Source organism: Phacochoerus africanus, chromosome X (assembly GCF_016906955.1).
Source record: "Phacochoerus africanus isolate WHEZ1 chromosome X, ROS_Pafr_v1, whole genome shotgun sequence".
Lineage (NCBI taxonomy): Eukaryota > Metazoa > Chordata > Mammalia > Artiodactyla > Suidae > Phacochoerus > Phacochoerus africanus.
Genome location: NC_062560.1, coordinates 129,160,791 through 129,178,686, shown reverse-complemented (window position 1 = coordinate 129,178,686; position 17,896 = coordinate 129,160,791). Strand labels below are relative to the sequence as shown.

At 60.1% G+C, this 17,896-nt stretch overlaps 1 protein-coding gene across 10 annotated transcripts in view; it reads right to left on the bottom strand.

Annotated features, from left to right (window-relative positions):
* Nucleotides 1–1,691: 1,691 nt before the first annotated feature.
* IKBKG (inhibitor of nuclear factor kappa B kinase regulatory subunit gamma) overlaps nucleotides 1,692–17,896 on the bottom strand; it is a 20,977-nt gene continuing 4,772 nt past the window's right edge. For 3 of the 10 annotated variants that reach the window (XM_047765906.1, XM_047765907.1, XM_047765896.1), the window contains exons 2-10: nucleotides 13,967–14,168; nucleotides 10,985–11,196; nucleotides 10,090–10,208; nucleotides 8,035–8,187; nucleotides 6,266–6,362; nucleotides 5,263–5,406; nucleotides 4,888–5,030; nucleotides 4,702–4,763; nucleotides 1,692–4,510 (exon numbers count right to left, since the gene is read on the bottom strand). In XM_047765906.1, coding sequence (XP_047621862.1) covers nucleotides 4,368–4,510; nucleotides 4,702–4,763; nucleotides 4,888–5,030; nucleotides 5,263–5,406; nucleotides 6,266–6,362; nucleotides 8,035–8,187; nucleotides 10,090–10,208; nucleotides 10,985–11,196; nucleotides 13,967–14,153 — 1,260 coding nt within the window. In that variant the 5' untranslated portion in view covers nucleotides 14,154–14,168 and the 3' untranslated portion in view covers nucleotides 1,692–4,367. The other 7 variants (XM_047765902.1, XM_047765903.1, XM_047765905.1 and 4 more) reach the window with 7 other exon arrangements.

Below are 17,896 nucleotides of genomic sequence, written 5' to 3'. Positions count from 1 at the left end.
CTCGAGTGGCTGTGGCTGTGGCTGTGGTGTAGGCCGGCAGCTCCAGCTCCAATTTGACCCCTGTGCTGCAGGTGTGGCCCTAAAAAAGGAAAAGAAATCATTTCCTGTTTGGAATGACATGATGTTAGGTTTACAGCATGAGCCACACAGTCCTTGAACTTGCTTTGGCATCACAAGTGTACAGCAACCCGGCCACCTCCACAGCTCAGCTGGGATTAAGAAGCAGCTGGCCGTCAGGTCAGTGCACGTGCATCTGGGGATGAGCTCCCAGAAGCCGCTGCTGGACGTCAGGGCTCGCCAAGGACCGCACAGCCCTCGTACTTCGGGACAAAGCCGTGTGTGTGTGTGTGTGTGTGTGTGTGTGTGTGTGAGAGAGAGAGAGAAATACAGCAGCTGGCGTACCACACTCGAGAATAAGCTCGGGATGCATTTTCTGCTTCCTCCTGGTTTGCTGAAGCACTGGCTCCTCATCCCTGAATGAAGGGGGCTCTCTGCCCACCCCCACCGTGGTTCGCGGGGCAGCTGATCCGCTCGCGAACATGGGAACCTGTGACACGGGCGCCTGCGTTTACAAAGCCTGAGGCAGCCGGACACCTGCTACTCCGTGTGAAATCACGGTCGGGCTACAGCTGTCTCTCCCTCCGTCTCTCAGCAGCCACGCACAGCTCACCCTGATGGGGCTGAAGAAGGCTTTGCAGATAAATGAGAAAACGCACTGATGCTCGTGATAGCACTGCAGGCGATGCAAATGCAGGCGTGGCAACGAGGTGCTGCTGGTTTTCCACGCTGGCTTCTTGGACCCCTCCCCACAGTGCGGCGCAGTGGGATTTGGGCGGTGGGTGGAGATGTCCGCTTTCGGGGTTTGTGGATCCTACCTCCCCAGAGCTCCCGCTCCGGCCGTGGGCAAGGTTCGAGCCACCCTCCCCTGCCTGCGGCCTCACCCTCACTAAGCACGGAAACGCTCCGGCAGGTAAGCGTGGAGGTCGCAGAAATCGGGGGGCAGCTGCCCCCCGTCCTGCCTGGGCCCTGCAAGCCCTGCTACTGCAGGCCTATCTGAGCGCCGCCTTTTCTCTGTCCACTGCGGACCAAGTGTGCGGCCCACCGCCTGCTCTCGGTAGCTACTCGACTGGAAGGCAGAACCTGGATGTTCCCATTTCATGGATGAGGAGCCTGAGGCCAAGCACACACAAAGACGGGTTGAAATGTGTCCCGCTCGAAAGAGACCCCTGGGAGTCCTGACCTGAGGGCACCGCTGTGCCGGGAGACGGGCCTTGGCAGAGGTGAGCCCGGGGCGGGCCCTCAGCCACGTGACCGCCGTCCTTAGGACAAGGCGGGTGTGGAGACGCAGGTGCACCCGGAGCAAAGACACGTGAAGAGTCAGAGAGAAGGTGGCGCCTACGAGCCCAGGACAGAGGCTGGAACACACCTTGACCTTGGACTCTGGCTCCAGGACTGGGAGGCATAGGTCTGTGCTGCTGACCCCGCCCAGCCTGTGCAGCCCCAGCGAAGACAGCGCAGAGGGGCGGGGTGGGGCCTCGCGCTGCCTGCCGCCGGCCACCTGCCGGCCATCCTCCCAGCTGCACCCACACGGGCCACCACGGTCTCCAGGGCTCCAACTCCTGCATACGAAGCCCAGGCATCTGGAAAATACCTCAACACACAAGGAAAACAACCACTCCCACGCACATGGATGCAGCTCTTACGTCTTTATTGGGGTCAGACCTTATACAGGACTTTGTCTATTCGGCCAGAGTGCGCCCCGGGCGACAGGGTGTCCACAGCGCTGGCTGCAGAGGCCTGTGTTGTCCAGAAGTGCAGCCTCTGATCTCACCGTGGTCTTTGGTGGCGACAGATGACAGAGCCGTGAGCCTCTAAGATGCCGAAGTCTCCGTGGGTACCCACTGTCCCTAAGTGCTTGTTCCGTCCCACAGAAGGGGCGACATCCCAGGCCTGTCCCTGCCCCTTGCCAGGAAGGCACCAGAAGTCTTCATTGGCTGCTATGTTGACATCCCATCTCGTCTGGGTTCTTTTCTTACTGGCTGGCTCACTGTGGAGCAGCGGGGAGCGACACCGGGGCTGTGCGTCCAGCCGTCTCTCTCCCTCCCACACCCAGGACGGTGACGAGCAAGGGGCCACAGCTAATAAGGCGGGCAAGCGGCTTCCCTCATGGCAAGAATCCGGCCACTTGTTCCGGAAGCCCAACCTAAGGAAAGCCAGAGAGACAGTGGAATCACTCATTTCCGGGCCACCGGCCTGCTTTCAGACCCTGGGTCTCTAACGGACGCTCGGCCCGACATGGAGAAGGTGGCAGCGAGCAAGGGCGCCCAGCCTCCGGGAAGAGAAGGTCCGAAAGAGCAGTGGCCCCCCAGGGCCCAGGCGGGGGCAGTGGGAGGCTCCCGGCCGCTACTGGGCAGCCTCTGGGGGTGCCACCGCCAGAGCCCCGGCGGGTTGGGGAGGGGGGGGGGGCTCCGCGTCCTGCCTCCTCCTTGAGCCCCTCTCAGCAGCACAGTCCCAGCACCCAGGGTGCAGGCGGCCCAGCGGCTCCACGCCCATCACCCCGGCAGTGGCATCCAGCTGCAGAGCAGAGGTCCGGAAGATCACTCGCCCCCAGCACCCGCCCCCCCCCCCCCCCACCTTCCACCCCGCTTGGGTCTTCCTCCCACCCCTGCAGCTGACAAGCAAGTCCCCAGGCCAGGCTCTGCTTTCAGAACAGGCCACTGGCTGGGCTGGCTTCCAGCAGGAGACCCAGACCCCGACCCTAGGGAGCAGGGGGCCCTGGACAAAAGCCGGGGCTGGGCCCGTGACCTCCACTCCCCAGCAGGCCAGCCCTCGGCAGCAGCGGGGGGGACATCCTTCCTGACAACTGCAGGGCCAACGCCCATGCCTTTGACAGCCTCGGAAAGAGCCAGAATCTTGCAGAACAACACGCAAGAGGCCTGCGCTGTTGGCAGTCTGCCAAAGATTACCAAGTGGCTGCCACTGGCAAGGCCAGGCCATGCAGGGCTGGTGCAAGAACAGCATGAGAGACTTTTGGACGGTGATGAAATGCGCCCCCCTGCGCTGGTTGTGTGGCAGTGCTCTGGGGAGGACAAGGCACACACTGCAGTGCTGGGAAAACGTCTGAGCAAACCCAAAGCCGTGACGAACAGTGGAGAAATGTGTCTACACGAAGAGAACCAGCTCAAGTCCAAACACACCAGCACCAAGTTGGTGGGAAAAGATAACTGCAATTGCTCTCACTCCATCCCACTAACGAGCCAAGAGCCTCTAGTAGAAGTCAAGGAACAAAAGACCAACAGTCCAGCAGCAAACAGGGCAAAATGATGGAAAAAAGCCATTTATACTAGAACGACTGAAAAGGACCCTTCGAGCTCTGGAAAGACGCTCAAGCTTTCTTTTTGCCTCACCCGCGTCCTACGAAAGTTCCTGAGCCAGGAATCAACCCAGCGTCATAACAGTGACGACTCCACATCCTTAACTGCGAGGCCACTGGAGAACTCCTTCAAGCTCACTCTCTTTTTTTTTTTTTTTTTTTTTCTTTCTAGGGCCACACCTGCGGCATATGGAGGGTCCCAGGCTAGAGGTCAAATCGGAGCCGCAGCCACCGGCCCACACCACAGCCATGGCAACACCGGATCCTTAAACCCGAATTTTCACAGGGACTACATCGGGTTCTTAACCTGCTGAGCCACAAGGGGAACTCCCATGCTCACTCTTACGAGAGAAGAGCACGTCTGGCGGATGGCACAAGCCCACGGGCTGGACCTCCCCCTGACGTGGGGCGAGGCTACGGGGCACGAAGCCACTCCTGGGGGAAGGACCCCGGCACGACTAGCCCCTCTGCAGAAGCTCAGGGGTGCTGCTTCCAAGAATCCAACTCAGAGGTACACACGATTGATGGCCAGGGCTTTGCGGTGCGGCGTCATTTATGACAACGAAACGGTGATCGGTAAGAAACCCAGTGTTCATGGGCAGCGGACAGGTTCAATCCAACTCGGCGCAGCCGCCACCAGGCCACCCCTCAGCCCACGCCTGCGGCGCTGCCCTGTGCCAGGCGGCTGGCAGGAGGGGTCCCGCCCGTCTGGGCCGGGGAAGCAGCTCCTTCCGAGAGCCCAGCCTTCACTCCTGACTTCCCCGGTGCAGGCGGAAGATGAGCGAGCTCCAGAGACAAGCGGTTCAAGCAGACAGAACAAACAGAAAGAGCAGAGCGTCAGGCCTGGCTGGGCTCCGTGCGCCCAGAAAGAGGTCAACCAGCAGGCGGGGCGGAGGCGTGAGGCCCGCAGCTGGCTCCGGGGCCCAGAGAAGGGGCCACCCTCGGTCTCGGAGCAGGAGAGCGCAGCGTCCTGGGCTGGCCGGCGGCGGGCGGCCTACTCGATACACTCCATGACATGGATCTGCAGGGTGTCCATGTCGGGAGCCTGGTACTGGCACTTGGGGCAACAGAAGTTGGGGGGCTCCTCGGGGGGGCTTCTCCTCTGGCTGGGCAGGGCCAGGTGAAAGGAGTGATGAGCTGCGGAGAAAGAGCGGGCACCGTGGGGGCGGGCTCCGCGGGCGTCCCCACGCGCAAACTGCAGGGGGCAGAGGACAGGGACTCCATGGGACCCTGGGATCCACTGAGCGGGATCAGCAGCCCTGACGGGGAGGGGTGGCGGGTGCAGCTGCCCCCCAAGCACCCCCCCCCCCGCCCCCGGGCTCACTCACCTGGGGCGGGGGGCAAGGTGGGCTGGGAGACCTCGACGTGCCGCTTCCTCATGTCTTCGATCCTTGGAGAAGAGAAACCGTCCCATCAGCAGGGACGAGCCAGTCTCCCCCGCGGGGAAGCCGACGGGGCGGGCGGGCGGCCGGCCGGCCAGCGGGGAGGGGGAGGCCCGGCCCCAGCGCCCCCACCTGGCCGATTCCTGGCAGCTGGTCTTCAGCCGGCTGTACTCCCTCTGCAGCTGCTCCAGCTGCTCCTGCAGGAGCTCCTTCCTCTCAGCCAGCTGCTCCCGGGCCTGCCGCTCGGCCTGGAAGTCCGCCTTGTAGATGTCGGCCTGGCAGAGCCAAGACAGGGGCAGCGCCCGCTGGCCGTCGGCCTCTCGCCGGACGCGGCTGCCGGGCACCGGCAGAGCCCGCTCCTGCCCCCCCCCCCTCCCCCCCAGAGCCTGCGGCGCGAAGCCGGTCACCCCGAGGGCCCGGAGGGGTCCAGGAATGCCGCGAGGGCCTCGAAGGCACAGCGCGCCCAGGCCAGGCCCCCCAGGCAGGCCCCCCCCAGGCCAGGCTCACCTGGGCTTTGAGCACCGGCACCGTCTCCATCACAATCTTGTGCTGCTCGGCCTCCTCCTTCAGCTTGTCGATCACTTCCTGTTTGGCCACCAGGGCCTCCTCGGCCTGCTGCAGCTGCTGCTTGAGGTCTTCCAGCTGCAATCCCTGGAGACGGGCGAGGGGCTAGCAGCCCGAGCTGGCCCAGGCCGGCTGCCGCGCCAGGCGAGAACCCAGAGGAAGCGAGAGCGGCCCGGCTGCCAAGGCCGCGCCCGGGGCCTCGCTGTGCGCGCAGCCCCGGAAAGCGGAGGCGTAGGCCGGAGCGCTGCCTCGCCCTTCCCCGCGGACAGCCCTCCTCCGGCCCGGCGAGGGGCGAGGGGCGAGGGGCGAGGGGCACGGGCCACCGTCTGTCCTGAGCGGGTCCCATGCACTAACGCGCCACCACAGGCCAGCTCAGCCGAGGCCCATGGGTCCTTCCACTCTGCCACCTGGTCAGAGGTCTGCTGTCCCTCACATGACCCCCCCCCCCCACACACACACACACACACACGCACACACACACACAGACCACTCACAGACCATCCAGCCCTCCCTCCCTCTGCAGACCAAAGGGTCACGGTTTTGTAACTGACTCTTTCTCACGTGACCAGGCCCTACCCTTACAGGTCTCTTCCAGCCAAGTTCACGCGTGACGGCGTCCTTCTTAAAAGGTGATCACTAGAAACCGCACCCCGTGCAGGTTGGATGAGGACAACCTAGAAAAGGGCTCCCAGCCCCCCCCTCAACGGTAATACGGAGACATTTTGAGAGAAAGCCAAGCCAGGTGCCAAGCTGGCGCTGACAGCCGGCGGGAGGGACCCGCCACGGACAGCAGCGTCACCAACCCCCTGGGCTGCTCCCGGCTCTGGGAAGGTGGGGCCTGGGATTTGCCCGAAGGGGGAGCTCCCCTGGTCCCAGGCTGCAGGGAGAGCAGCAGGGCTAGGTCAGCCCCAGGCAGCCTGGGGGACACCCGCCCCCAAACACTCACTCGGTTGCGCTCGCTGCTCACCACGCTGCTCTTGATGTGGTTGTCATACTCCTGGAAAAGCTGGTGGTAGGCCACCTGCAGCTGGGCCAGCTTCCGCCTGAGGCAAAGGAGCTTTGGCTGGAGAACCGCCCGGTCCTGCCCCAGCCATGGCTTTCACTGCTTCCACCTGCAGCCTCTGCCTTCTCACCGTCTCCGCACCGCACAATGTGCCTTCCAGGGAGGGCTCTGCGCCTCAGAGGCCGTCAGTCAGCCGCGAGGCAAGCTTTGCCAACTAGTTGACATCACTTTTCTCCAATGTAGCATTTTTTAAAGCATCAGAAGAAACACTTATAATAAGACACAGCTGTCCTCGGATTTCCCTGGTGGCCCTACTGCGTTAAGGATGCGGCACTGGCATCAATCCCTGGCCTGGGAACTGCCATTTGCCACGACACGGCCAAAAGAAACTTTTTTTTTTTTTTTTTTTGGCCATACCTGTGGCATGCGGAAGTTCCTGGGCCAGGGATCAAACCTGCACCACAGCAGCAACCTGAGCCACAGCAGTGATAACACTGGATCCTTAACCCACTGAGCCACCAGAAACATTTTTTAATGAAAATTAAAAATAGGAGTTCCTGGAGTTCCCGTCGTGGCTCAGTGGTTAACGAATCCGACTAGGAACCATGAGGTTGAGGGTTCGGTCCCTGCTCTTGCTCAGTGGGTTGGGGATCCGGTGTTGCCGTGAGCCATGGTGTGGGTCGCAGACGCAGCTCGGATCCCGCGTTGCTGTGGCTCTGGCGTAGGCCGGCGGCTACAGCTCCGATTGGACCCCTAGCCTGGGAACCTCCAGATGCCGTGGGAGCAGCCTAAGAAATGGCAAAAAGACAAAATAAATAAATAAATTAAATTAAATACTGTGTCAGCAATTGTCATCCTTTAAAAAAAAAAAATACGAGTTCCTGCTGTGGGACAACAGGATCGGTGGTGTCTTTGGAGCACTGGGCCGCAGGTTCGATCCCTGCCCAGCCCAGTGGATTAAGGATCCAGTGCTGCCGCAGCTGCAGCTTAAGTCACAGATGTAGCTCGAATCTGATCCCTAGCCTGGGAGCGCCACATGCCATGGGGTGGCCAAAAAAGAAAAGAAAGACAAGAAAATAGAGCTGTTCTGCTCCCCTCAAAAAAGTCAGCTTTTTGAGTTCCTGTCGTGGCTCAGTAGTTAACGAACCCAACTGGGAACCACGAGGTTGCGGGTTCGATCCCTGGCCTTGTTCAATGGGTTAAAGGATCCGGCATTGCCGTGAGCTGTGGTGTGGGTCGCAGATGCGGCTCGGATCCCGCGTTGCTGTGGCTGTGGTGCAGGCCGGCAGCTACAGCTCCGATTGGACCCCTAGCCTGGGAACCTCCATATGCTGCGGGAGCGGTCCAAGAAATGGCAAAAAGACAAAAAAAAAAAAAAAAAAGTCAGCTTTAGACGTCCATGATGGCCTAGTGGGTTAAGACAATCTGGCACTGGCACTGTCACAGCTCAGGTCACTGCTGTGGCTTGGGTTCGATCCCTAGCCTGGGAACTTCCGCATGCCATAGACATGACCAAAAAAAAAACATAAAAAATATATTTTTAAAAGTCAACTCCATTAAAAATCGGGAAAAGCATAAGGACGGTCTAGACTAAAGAAGACTCAAAAGGCATGCAAGTGGCACACAGGACCCCGGCCCCAAGGCTTTGAACACGTGGGCCAGAGGGTAGATCTGAACGCGGACAGGCGAATGTCGCCGCAGCTGGCACTCACTTCTCCTCCGAGGCAGCCTGGCGCTCCATGCGCAGGGCCGCCTCCATGCTCTGGCTCTGCAAGCGCAGCTGGTCCACCTGCACACTGTGCTGCTGTTGCAGGGCCTCCCGCTCGTTCTCCAGCTGCCGGACCTGCTCGCTAGTGGCCCGGACCCTGGTGGCAGGAAGGGGAGGTCACCGGAGGGCCCCAGCAGGAGCAAAAGTGCTTGCAGGAACCCTGCAGCACCAAGAAAGACTGCAGCAGAAGGCACTGGGGCCAGGGGTGAAGGAGGGGGTCCCAGGGGAAAGAAGCCCCAGGGACCTGCCCGTGGGGTTCCGAGAGGTGGGTGCTGGGGGCCATGGCCAGAGCAATCTCAGTGGAGGAAAGGAAGGAGAGCCAGCCAGCAAAGACAGCCTTTCTAGAAGGTGGGGCGGGCGCAGGCGAGAAGTGAGGTGAGGCAGGGGTGGGGGGTGGAAAGTGGGGTCAGTGGCTCCACGGCTCCCCCACCACCACCACCACCGCTCTAAAAGTGGCAAGGAGGTGGCTGGCTGGCCCATCTGGAGTCCCAAATGTCTACATCTGCGAGATCCTCCCACCTGCCTGCCCAGGAGAAGATCCTGGATCCATCCACACTCAAGCTGTGACAGCTCGGCTCTCCTCACCCGGATCCCCCAAGGGGCCTGACCCTCTGATGGGGGCCCGTCACCCCACGGCCCCGCCTCGCATCTCCACACTCATGTCTGCCCGCAGCTCCCTCCATCCCCAGCTCCAGGCTGCAGCCACGTCATCCTGTGTCCCGGGGGCGACAGTGGCTGTTCTGAGTGGGGGGCAGCTCCTGGCACTCTCCTCTGGTCTCATCTCCACACCTGGCCAGCTATATCCAACTCAGATGTCCATCTGTGACCCGACAAAACTTAGCTGCCGGCATTGTCATCGCCAGACGGAAGTGCTGTCTGCCAGGGGCCCGAGAACAAGGAGGACAGCCGTTCTGATGTGACAGGCCTGGCGCTCAAAGGGCCGCCACATGTACGAAGTCTGGATCTGTTTAAATGGCCACACCGAGCGATGGGAGACGCAAGCAGGCTCCCTGCCCTGAGCTGCCAGCCAGCATTTCCATCTCAGCCACGTGGGGGGACAGGAGAGGAAGATGCCCAGAGCCTGCAACTGCGGGGTCATTAACTGAGCAGAGTCAGCCACAAAACTGCAGACAGCGTCACGCCTCCAGCAGTCTCTTATGTGCACAGAAAAAAGGCAAGAAACACATGGCAGTGTCCTAGAAATGACACACGTGCCTCTTAGAGAAGTGGGGGTAGAGACGAGCCCGGCGGGGAACCGGGAAGGCGACCAGGCCAGCGGGCTCGGCCCTGCCACACACACGCCCTCGCGCCTGCTTTCTAGAGGGAGGCTCCCCGCTCGCGCTGAGGATGGCGGGGCGTCTAAACGCCGCGCTGGGAAACGCCTCGGGCCTCCGGGCGCAGCGCCCAGCGCACCGGGAGAGCTGCGGCCAGCCCTGCCGCCTGGACCCGTCTCCCTGGACGGCAGCCACCGGGCAGCGTGAGAACCACAGAGACGCCCGTGCCCTTTGACCCGGTGAGCACAGCTACAGGAAGCAGCCTCTGCAGAAGAGAGGGGCCAGCAGGGCTGGTGTGAGTCCCCTACGCTGCCAGGACACTCGCCCTCCAGATGAGAGAGGTCCCCATGCCTAGACCGTGGGCACAACACGGTGGCCTATGGGGAGCACCTGCTTTCCTCCAGGAGTCAGGAGGCTTAGCGTGTGCCGGGCCATGACCAGCCCTCCTTCAAACTCAGGGCGCTGAGTCTCCAGGGGCGCCCCAGGCCTCCAGGGAGGCCCATGTCGCCGCCAGAGAAGGGAGGAAGGGAGGAGGGGGCCAGAGGCAGGGGGTGCTCCGCCCCCGCCCTGGGCCTTCCGTCCTCGGGGGTCCTGGGCCCTGGGCCGGGAGGGCACTGTGATCACGTGGACTCGTCCCCCTCGCCCCGCAAACGGCCCCTCGGGAATCATCCAAAACTCTGGCAAAAAGTCAGCGGCCTCGGGCGGGGCTCTCCCTCCACGCTCACCTGCTCTCCAGAGCCTGCCGCTCCTTGGTGGCGGCCTCCAAGCGACTCTGGCTCTCCTGCAGCTCCCCCAGCAAGGACGTCACCTGGGCTTTCACTGAGGCCTTGTCCTCTGCCATCTGCTGCACGAGAAGAAGCCACGCCACGTCAGCACTGAGACCGGCCACCCCCGGGGCTCCTCTCCTGCCCCCGGCACCCCGACTCATCTCCCCTCTCATCTCTCGAAGTTTCTCCCCCAGCAAGGCCACTGAGGATGGGGCCAGAGGAGCACAGAGCTGCCCGTGTGGGCTGAGCCCAGCAGGAGTCTCCCCACCTTGCTGAGACTCAAACATGTGACAGAAACCTGCGCGCTCCCCGGGCCCCAGGCCACTAGCAGGTAAGAGGGAGTGACGCTGTTCCCACAAGTCCTGCACCCGCCCCAAAACTCAAGAGTTCTCCAACTCCCCACCACCCAGACACCCTCCCAAGGCTGTGCAAACCCTGGGCCCCTGAGACCTCAGGCTGCTCAGGCCCAGGGTCAAGCCTCAGGCCCCTAACCCCCACTCCTACACGCGCGCGCGCGCAGCGCCACCCACCCTGCCCATCACTCATCCGCCTCCTTTTCACGCCCATCTGCGTGCACCTGAGGATGATTGGGTCGCTCTCAAGGTTTCCACTGCCCTGGACAGGCCAACGGCTTCCAAACCCTGAACCCCCACTGAGCCAGCCAACAGCCTGCCGATTGCCCCGACGCCCGTCCGCAGGCCCTGCTGGCTAAGGCGCCCACTGCCACCACCCCCGCCCGCCCTGGTCAGAGCCGCGAGGATAACGGCTTCTCTCGACTCCGCGCGGCCGCCCGAGGGTGCTCCTGGGGACCCCCCGGGGGGGGGGGGAGGGCAGGCGGCCGGCGCCCCGCTACCTGCTGGCAGGTCTTCAGGAGCTCCACCTCCTGCAGGGCCTGCTCCCTCTGCCTGCGCAGCTCCAGCTTCTCGAGGCTCAGCCTCTCGACCAGGCGCCTGGCCTCGCAGAACTTCTGCATGAGAAACTCCTTCTCCTCCCGCTGGCTGCCCTGGAAACGCTGCAGCTCCTCGCAGCGCTCCCGCAGCATCTGGTTGCTCTGCCGGATGGCATCTGGCGGCAGAGGAGACGCAGGGGGAGGTGAGGGCGCCGGCCTCTCCCAGGCAGCGCACTTTCAAAAGCAGTGGTGCCCATCACGTGCCCACGCTTTTCCACTCAAACATTAAACACATCAGGTGCACTGAGAGCTCTGGGTCCGATGCCACCTTCTTTGTAAGTGACGCTGGAACTCGTCTATGTTCTGCTCGGGTGGGAGGCAGGCCTACCCTAGGGCACCCAGTCACTGCCTCCAGGATCAGGGGGCCGGCCACCAGGGCAAACGTCCCTGTGGCCCTGCTGCCGCAGACTGGGGGCCGGAAGCCTTGGAGCCAGCCGGCCGGTCACCGAAGCCCCACCGTCCTCGTCGACATGTCCCAAAGGGGACAATGACACCCATCTCACGGGACAAGGAAGGTCACACAAACAAGCAGCCAAGAGCCGGCGCACAAGACCAACTCGGGGACCAGTGGGTCGTCCTCTCCCCACACACCCAGCGGACACCCCAGGCGGCAGAAGGCCATCGCGAGCGACAAAACTCAACAGCGGCACGCAGAGGTTCTAGCAAGCACAGAGCCAGATGACACGGGGCAGGCAGTGGCTTCAAGTCACCCTCTGGTCAAAACACGTGACCAGCTAACTAGTGCCTGCTGCTGGAACATTCTTTCACTAGAACTTCAGCAAGTTATTTTCTCCCCCCTCCTTTTCTTGGCTGCACTTGCAGCATGTGGAAGTTCCCAGGCCAGGGGTTGAACCCGTGCCACAGCAGCGACCGAAGCCACAGCAGTGACAACACCAGATCCTTAACCCACCGAGCCACCAGGGAACTCCTACAGCAAATTCTGAGCCCCACTCCAAAGCCAGCTTCTGGACTCCACGGTCCCCGCATGACTCCTCCTGTGCAGCTGACCAACAAGCCTTGGACAAGGCCTCTTGCTGAAGGCAGATGGTCCCCCCCAATGGCCACCTGCCAAAGCCTCCGTCCGAGGTTCAGCTCAGCTCCCACAAAACCTCTGTTTTGGGTTGTTTTTTTTTTTTTGGTCTTTTGTCTTTTTTTGTTGTTGTTGTTGTGGCTATTTCTTGGGCCGCTCCCGCGGCACATGGAGGTTCCCAGGCTAGGGGTCCAATCGGAGCTGGAGCCACCGGCCTACGCCAGAGCCACAGCAACACGGGATCCGAGCCGCGTCTGCAGCCTACACCCCAGCTCACGGCAACGCCGGATCCTTAACCCACTGAGCAAGGGCAGGGACTGAACCCGCAACCTCATGGTTCCTATTCGGATTCGTTAACCACTGCGCCACGACGGGAACTCCGGGTTTTTTTTTTTAAGATCTTTTTTTGGGCCGCACTCACGGCATGTGAAGTCCCTGGGCCAGGAATCAAACCTGCACCACAGCAGCAACCTGAGCCACTGCAGTGGCAACACTGGATCCTTAACCTGCTGCACCACAAGAAAACCCACAACTTTTGTTTTTGATTGAGGTAAAATTCACGTAACACCAAATTCACCATTTTAACTATTTTAAAATACACAATCAGGAGTTTCCGTTGTGGCTCAGCGGAAAAGAATCTGACTAGCATCCATGAGGACGCAGGTTTGATCCCTGGCATTGGTCAGTGGGTTAATAAGGATCCGGCGTTGCCCATGAGCTGTGGTGTAGGTCACAGATGAGGCTCAGATCCCGCACTGCTGTGGCTGTGACGTAGGCTGGCAGCTGCAGCTCCAATTTGACCCCTAGCCTGGGAACCTCCATATGCCCCCGGTGAGGCCCTAAAAAAAGACAAAAAAAATACACAATCATTCAGTGGCTTTAATGTATTCATATAGTTGTGCACCCGCCCCTCCCTCTAGTTCCAGTGCATTTCCATCAGCCCCAAAAGAAACCTCCCACCCACAAGAGTGTCACTGAATGAGAGGCTAGGGGTGCCCCCCCCACCCCGGCGCCGCAGGCCACTGCACCAAAGGGGCAGCTTGCCGGCAGCGGAGGCCCCGGGCACAAACCCGAGGAGGAGGGGGCGCTGTCCCACGCGAGGGGGGCCAAGAACGGGTCACACCTGAGGGGCACGGAGCCATGGCCCCGGGACCCGAGGTGACCCCGATACAGGGGAGGACGCGGAGGCTGGGTGAGTGGGGCTGGGACGGAGGCGGGGGGTGGGGGGGTGCCGAAAAGCCCTCGACCCCCCCCTCCGCCCCCGGCAAGTGCTGCTGGAGGACAGCCCTCCGTCAGGTCCCCGGCGCCGCCTGGCCCCTCCTTCCCAAAGCCGCCCCCTGGCCCTTCCCAGGGAGGCCACGCCCATTCCCAGCGCAGACCACACCCCCTTCCTGGAGCAGATCCCGCCCCCTTCCCAGGATTCCCGCGCCCCTCCCAGTAAGGCTGGTTCTGACTGACTGGTCAGTACATGAGGACGGAGACACCAGGGCCTGGCGGCGTCGGCCCAACCGGGACAACGCAGAAGGGCCATATTCCAGCTCAAGCCCCTTGCAGGGTGGGCCTGCCCAGCAGCCCGGCCTCTCCCTCCACCCACCCCTGCTTCTTCGCTGCCCTGCCCTCCCCTCCCCATCTGCAGGGCTGGTCCCAGAGGACTCTGAATAAACCTCCTGCGTTCCTCCCTGGATCTCGGCGTCCACTTCCCGGAAACCCCACCCGGACCAGGGCGGGGGCGGCGGCTGGGACCAAATCACTAACCCGCCCGGGGGCACGCCGCCCAAGTCCCAGGAAGGCAGAGGTGCGGCAGGTGGGAGGCGCCGGCCCGGGATCTCGGGGCACAGGCCCGCTGCCGCCCTCACCTCGGAGCTCTTGATTCTCCTCCAGGCAGCGCTGGAAGGTCTCAGGAGCACCCTGCTCCGAAGGCAGGTGGAGCATGGTTGGCTTCCCCAGAGAGGACTCTTCACCCAGCACGTCCTGGTCCCCTGCCGGGCCGCCGCTAGGCTGCACCATCTCACACGGCTGACTCTTCCAGGGGGTCCTGCTCATCCAACAAGTCAGCGTCTGAAAGAGATGCCAGCAGAGGCATCGCGTGAGGAGACCCAGGCAGAACTCTCCTACCCTGCAAGACAGGGAGTGCCGGGGCCACGCTCGGCAGAAGGACAAGCACTTTGCCAAGTGGAAAAGGTGCTAAAAAGGGCTCTTTGGTCTACGAGTGGCTCACATTCCCCTCATGTGGGGCACGCAAAGGTCACGGTTCAGCACCGGCCGTAAACGGCGCGGCGCCTCAGGCTAGCTCCAGGCTGGACGCTGAAGCTGCCGATTTCACCACAGAGGAGAATCGACGGAGATGAGGTTGGGAGGCAGGGGTCGGTGTGCTGGAACGCCCACCCTCCCCACGCCTCCAAGCAGTAAGATGGGTCCACTCCCTGGGCCCCGGAACCGGGACTGTGACCTGATTGGGAAAGGGGATTTGTTGGAGTTCCCATTGTGGCTCAGCTGGTTAAGAACCCAACTAGTATCCATGAGGATGCAGGTTCGATCCCTGGCCTCACACAGCGGGTTAAGGATCAAGTATTGCCGTGAGCTGTGGTGTAGGTCGCAGACGCAGCTCAGATCCCGTGTCACTGTGGCTTTCACTCATGTGGGCTGGCAGCTGCAGCTCCAATGAGACCCCTAGCCTGGGAACTTCCATATACCTCAAGTGTAGCCCTAAAAAGCAAAAAAAAAAAAAAAAAAGGGAAAGGGAAAAGGATGTAATACAAGTGAAGGATCTGAAATGAGGTCCTCCTGGATCAGGGGAGCCCTAAATCCAATGATGAGTGTCCCTCTAAGAGACACAAAAGGAGAGACAGACACAGAAGAAGCCACGTGAAGATGCAGAGACTGGAGCGATGCGGCCCCAGCCCAGAGATGCCCGGAGCCACCACAAGCTGGAAGAGGCAGGAAGGACCCTCCCCTGGCGCCCCCAGAGGGAACAGGGCCCTGCCACGCCCTGACTTCAGGCTCCTGGTTTCCAGAACGGAGAGAGGCCAAATGCTGTTGTCTTAAGCCATCTGCCTTGGACTCTCTCACGGCAGCCTAGGAAATCAATGTACCTAGTGAGAAGGGCTTCACAGAGACCACTCAGAACCTGGTGGGCATTCCCGGGAGCTGGGCTTGCAGCCTAAGGTGGCAGGGCCGAGAGTCAGGCTGAACTGTGTGCATCGTCCTGTGAACTAGAGGCGGGGGCAGGGGGGCGCTCTGCGGGACAGCACCCGCCCGGAGCCCTTTTAAATCCTGCCCCAGAAAACCGACTACATGGGGGAGGAAGCCGATCCCAAAAGAAGCTTCCAGGAGAGAGCCTGAGCTGCCGCTAGAGACTTTAACACCAAACAAGCTGGGACGTTTCGCTGTTACACTGATACTTCTCTGAATAAGCCCCTGACCCACCAGCACTATCTGACCAACCGCTGAGCCCTGAGTCCAGAAGAGCCACCACTTCACTGACTGCTCCTGCTCTGGCTCTTTCCGTGAACCATCCTCGCCACACTTTTCATGCTGTGATGCTCCGGGGCTGCATTCTGGGATCTCATCTTTTCTCTAACTACAGCTACTCCAGCGCTAATTCCATCCAGACTCCCAGCTTTAACCCCCATGCATCAAACTCAGCATCTCAGGCTGGACATCTAATCCTCCTCTCAAAACTCACCTCTCCAGAACTGCACTGCTCACAGTCCCCAGAAGCCGGCTCCACCCACAGCCTCCCTTACTATTAGGTGACAGCACGTCCACCCTCCGGTCAGCAGGACACAACCTGGGAGTCCTTCTTGAGTCCTCTCTGGCCCTCAGGGCTCACGTCTAATCCATCGGGAAATCCCGTCAAAAGGTACCTTAGAATCTATTTGAGGACACTAAGCAATTAATGTTAACTTATTTTAGGTGTGATACTTGGTACTGTGGTTGTTTCTTTCAAAGTCCATTCTTAGAGATGCATCCTGAAACATTTACAGCGAAATTATAAGGTGCCTGGAATTTGGTTCAAGGTAATGGGGGACCTGCTCGGTATGTACCTGAGAAAAATGAAAACACAGGTCCACGTGAGACTGCTCTTAGCGGCCAAAGGGTGGAAATGACCCACATGTCCATCGACTGATGAATAAACACAATGTAATACATTCCTACCCTACAATGTTAATAATATCGAGCAGGAGTGGCGCAGTGGTTAACAAATCCGACGAGGAACCATGACGTGGCGGGTTCGATCCCTGGCCTTGCTCAGTGGGTGAAGGATCCGGTGTTGCCGTGAGCTGTGGTGTAGGTTGCAGACACAGCTCAGATCCCGCGTTGCTGTGGCTCTGGCGTAGGCCGGCGGCTACAGCTTCGATTGGACCCCTAGCCTGGGAACCTCCATATGCCCGGGAGCGGCCCAAGAAATGGCAAAAAGACAAAAAACAAAAAAAAAAACACTGAGCAACACAGAGAAACAGCTCACAAGAAACCACATATTATGAGTCCATTTATGTGAAATATCCAGAATAGGCAAACATAGAGAGATGGAGAGACTAACAGATGCTTAGAACTGAAGTAGATAAGGTGATGGGTTGATGAAAATGTTCGAGAATGAATGGTGATGGTTGTGCAGGTGTGTGAATATACTGAAAAGCAGTGAACTGTTCACTTTCAATGGGTGAATTGTGTGGTATGTGAATTATATGTCAATAAAGCTATTTTTGAAAATAAGAGAGTATGAGGGGTATAAATTAAACAAAGGTAGCAACAGGTTGATAACTGTTGACGCTGGGAGGTGGGTACCTTGGGTTTATACTATCCTTTCTACTTTTGCACATCTTTGATATTTTTCACAATAAAACGATCCGAGCCCCATCATCTCTCACCTGGATAACTGCAATAACCTCCTAGCAGATCACCTTGCTCCAACCCTTGCCCCCTACGTACAGTCTGTTCTACCCACCGCGCCAGAACAATCAGACCAAAAGGTAATTCCTACCACGTCTCTCCTCTATCCGGATCCCTACCATAGTTCCTCATGGCCCCCCGCCAAAAAGCCACAACCCGTACAACAAGATAGTAGGCCGTGCACTATCTGGTCCCCCATTGCTTCCTCTCTAACTATTCCCCCCTCGCTCACTCAATTCCAGGTATAGTGGCCTCCTTACTGTATTCCTTGAACATGCCAGGATGGCCCATTCATCCTCAAGTCACAGAACTGATATGAGGTCCGGCAGACATTAACCGTTGTGCAAAGTGAGCAAAATGAAGCGCATGAGGAAAGATGCTTAGCTGTCAAATTACCCTTGAGGCTTTTTTAAAGAACTTAACAACTTCAAATGTAGTCAAGTTCGATGAACAGAAAATGTCTCCGGAGTAGAATAGTCATCCACGAACTAGGGGTGTGGTCAGACTCCGCCGCGGCAGAGGAAGGAGAGGCGAAAACTGCCCCGCTCGTCGCCAGAGTAACCTGGGTCCTGAATTGGCCAGCCTCGGCGGGTGATCTAGAAGCGGGCGGCAGAACCGGGCCGGGGCCCGATAGGAGGGGAAAGCCTGGTCGTCCAGGGGGGGTCTCGGAGGTGGCGGAACGCCCCACCAATAGTACCCTATCTTCGGAGAAGAGGACCACACCTGTCAGCAGAGTCGGTCCGACGTGAGAAGGGCGGGAGCGGCGGGTCCCGAGCGCTCCTCGGACCCGGGCGCTCGGAGAAAGTTCGGGTTCCGCGGTCGCCCTTCCCTTCTCGGGCTGCCAAATTCCCACTTCCTGCTTCCGGTGTCGTAGCTGTGGGATCCGGAAGTAA